The sequence below is a fragment of the Lepidochelys olivacea genome (genome assembly GCF_965140295.1).
Source record: "Lepidochelys olivacea isolate rLepOli2 genome assembly, chromosome: 24".
Taxonomy (NCBI): domain Eukaryota; kingdom Metazoa; phylum Chordata; order Testudines; family Cheloniidae; genus Lepidochelys; species Lepidochelys olivacea.
This window is the reverse complement of record NC_140434.1, coordinates 6,259,110-6,261,697: the sequence shown is the minus strand read 5'-3', so window position 1 is coordinate 6,261,697 and position 2,588 is coordinate 6,259,110. Positions and strand designations below refer to the sequence as shown.

General features: G+C 58.2%; 1 protein-coding gene across 1 annotated transcript; it reads right to left on the bottom strand.

The window, feature by feature from the left end:
• Positions 1–815: 815 nt before the first annotated feature.
• BOLA1 (bolA family member 1) lies at positions 816–2,383 on the bottom strand. Its single transcript, XM_084613658.1, has 2 exons — positions 2,296–2,383; positions 816–1,825 (listed from the first exon to the last, which is right to left on the bottom strand). The coding sequence occupies exon 2, from the start codon at positions 1,793–1,795 to the stop codon at positions 1,361–1,363; it is 435 nt and encodes a 144-aa protein (XP_084469784.1). The 5' UTR covers positions 1,796–1,825; positions 2,296–2,383; the 3' UTR covers positions 816–1,360.
• Between the last annotated feature and the right edge of the window lie 205 nt (positions 2,384–2,588).

The following is a 2,588-nucleotide window of genomic DNA, read 5'->3' as shown; positions in this document are numbered from 1 at the left end:
TTTAGTGGGGAGGGTGTAAAAAATACAAAACAAAAAGACTCAAGATCAGGATAACTTTGAGATCAAACAAACATCCCTATGAAGTCTGGGGTGGGGTGGGGGAGTTTCCGGCCCCAACAGTGTTTTGAATGTTTCCCTGTGTTGTTTTTAACCCCAACATCCCAGCCTTGTGCTAGCACAGGAGAAGTAGAGGGCAAAAGTGACACCCTCCAACTGGCAGGGGGATGGACACTCTCATGGTCACAAAACCAACCAGTCTATTTTCCATTGCCCCAAGCTGAACACATTGCAAAACAAAGCAGAAATGATGAAAAGTAACATTGAAACGAAGCAGAAATGATGAAGATTCTTTCAACCCCTAATTTCTGTTTTCCTCTGTGCAGCTGCTATACCCCAGCTAGGGATTAATTATTACCATTATTCACCTGCTGTCTGTGTGGATGCAGAGTTCATAGCTGATGGCAGAAACGACTTCCCTCTCATGGCCTTACATATATTTCAGTAGCCCAGCAGAGCCAGCCCAAGCCAAAGGGCTTCTACGAGACTTGCAGGGCCAGCCCGGAGACAGGAGGGGGGAGGCGAGAGTTTATTCTGGCTCCAACATCCTCCACAGAACTATTAACTGTGTTCCAATGACCGTCCCAAACTGCATTCCCGGTCACGAGGGGCAGGGTCTGCTCGGCAGAATTCTTGTCGCTGCAGACGATGCGCACGGGGAAAAAAAAACCAAACCAGCATGTCGCAGTTTCCCGAGTGAAATAAAGATTTTGCAGCTGCAAACTCAACCTGGGTCAACCAAATCCAGAGACATGATGTCATTGCTTTCCAGTGTGAAACCGTTCTTTGCTCAGTCAAGAGCTTTATTAACAACACAAGGACCCCCACACCCCCGCACTTTAAATGCACGGCACTGAGCTTTTTAAAGCCACTGGAGAGATTTCGGGCACCCAGTCTCCATTAAAAATAAGGCTTCCCAAATCTCCCCCAGCTTTCCAGACACAGCTACCATGAACACATGCGTTCGCGCCCGTCGGGAGCCCGGTCTGCCAGCCCGACCCTCCTGCTACCATGAAAGCAGAGGAGCCAGGGATATTTCACACGACCAACCGAGAAACCGATAACCTGCGGCCAAGAGCAAGGGGCAGGCAGAGTCTGGGGCTGACCCTGGTGGACTCTTGGCATTGGTGGTGCAAGCCCAGCCTGTGAATGTCCCCACTTCCAGCACTAGGCAGCTTTGCAAGGCTCTGGACGTGGTCACAATGTGAGCATCAGAGTCACCCTGGGGAGTGAGCCAACACAACACAACACAACACAACCCAATCCCGTCCCGTGCCCCCCGCCCCCCCGCTGTCCCTCAGGGTCACCCCTGACTGCCCAGTTTGGTTGCCATCTGCGGGTCGTGCTTGGATCCCCCGAGGCACCCTGGACTCTGGCTCACGCTCTGGTTCTCTTCCCACTGCTGGGGGGTCTTGGCTTGGATGGAGAGGGCATGGACGGGCCCGGCCAGTTCCGCCTGGAGGATCTCATTCACCAGCCGGTGGCGCTGGAGCAGGGGCAGGCCGGCGAAGCGCGGGCTGGCGATCACCACCTTGAAGTGGGTCTCGGAGCCCCGGGGCACAGCGTGCATGGAGCTCTCGTTGAGCACCTCCAGGTGCACCGGCTGCAGGGCCTGCAGGAGCTTGGTGCGAATGGACGACTCCACTGGCTTCTCCTCCATGGTGGGACCAGCTGTCGAGTACCCAAAGCTGGGGGCTGGCCGAGGGAGGGCTTGGCGAAGGAGGCGGGCGGGGAGCATCCGGGGGTGGGGGGGGACAGCGCCCCAAGGCTGCAACACAGTGCGGGGGGGGAGGAACAGACTGAGACAACATCCCCTGGTACAGCATCGGCTGCCTGCTGATTTGGAGGATAAGGGGCAGCTGTGCATGGGGAGGGCCGAGCCTGCTATCAGGAGGGGGAGCACAGGGGGCAAGAGAACGCAGGGGGGCATGAAGGGTGAGCATGACGACAGCCTGGGATTTGGATTTGGGGGGGGGGCAGGGGGATATTTCATGCAGGGCAGGGGGAGAACCTAGGAGGGGAGCCTGCATGCAGGGCGGGGGAGATCCCAGGTTTGCCTGGAGGGAGAGGGAGCCTGGGTTTGCAACTGGGGGGCGTGATTTGCATGCTGGAGGGGATCATCCTGAGTCTACATGGTAGGGAGATCCTGGGTTGGTGGGGCTGGGGGGAAGGGGGGGGCTTGTAATGGGGCGGGGCTACCCCAGCTCCCAGGCTTGGCTCATCCTCGCCTGCCCCTACCTGGGCTTCTCCGCAGGGACCCGCAGCCGCTCCCGTGCTCAGGCCTCCAGCCACCTTCCCGCGGCCCCAGCCTCCGGGCACTTGCGGGCAGGACTTTGCATCCTGGGAAATGTAGTTCCCTCCCCTCCAGAACATGGGCGGGAGAGCGAGCGAGAACTACAGCTCCCAGGAGGCCTTTCGCCAGCCCGCCTGCATTTCTCCCCCGCCTATTCCCCAGGTGCACTCTGGGAATTGTAGTTCTGTCGGCAACCTGCCCAGGGCACCCCCTGCTCCACTGACCCCAGTGAGGCAGC

Coding starts and splice junctions, on each gene's coding strand:
- BOLA1 (XM_084613658.1), bottom strand. CDS start 1,795: ATGCTCCCCGCCCGCCTCCTTCGCCAAGCCCTCCCTCGGCCAGCCCCC.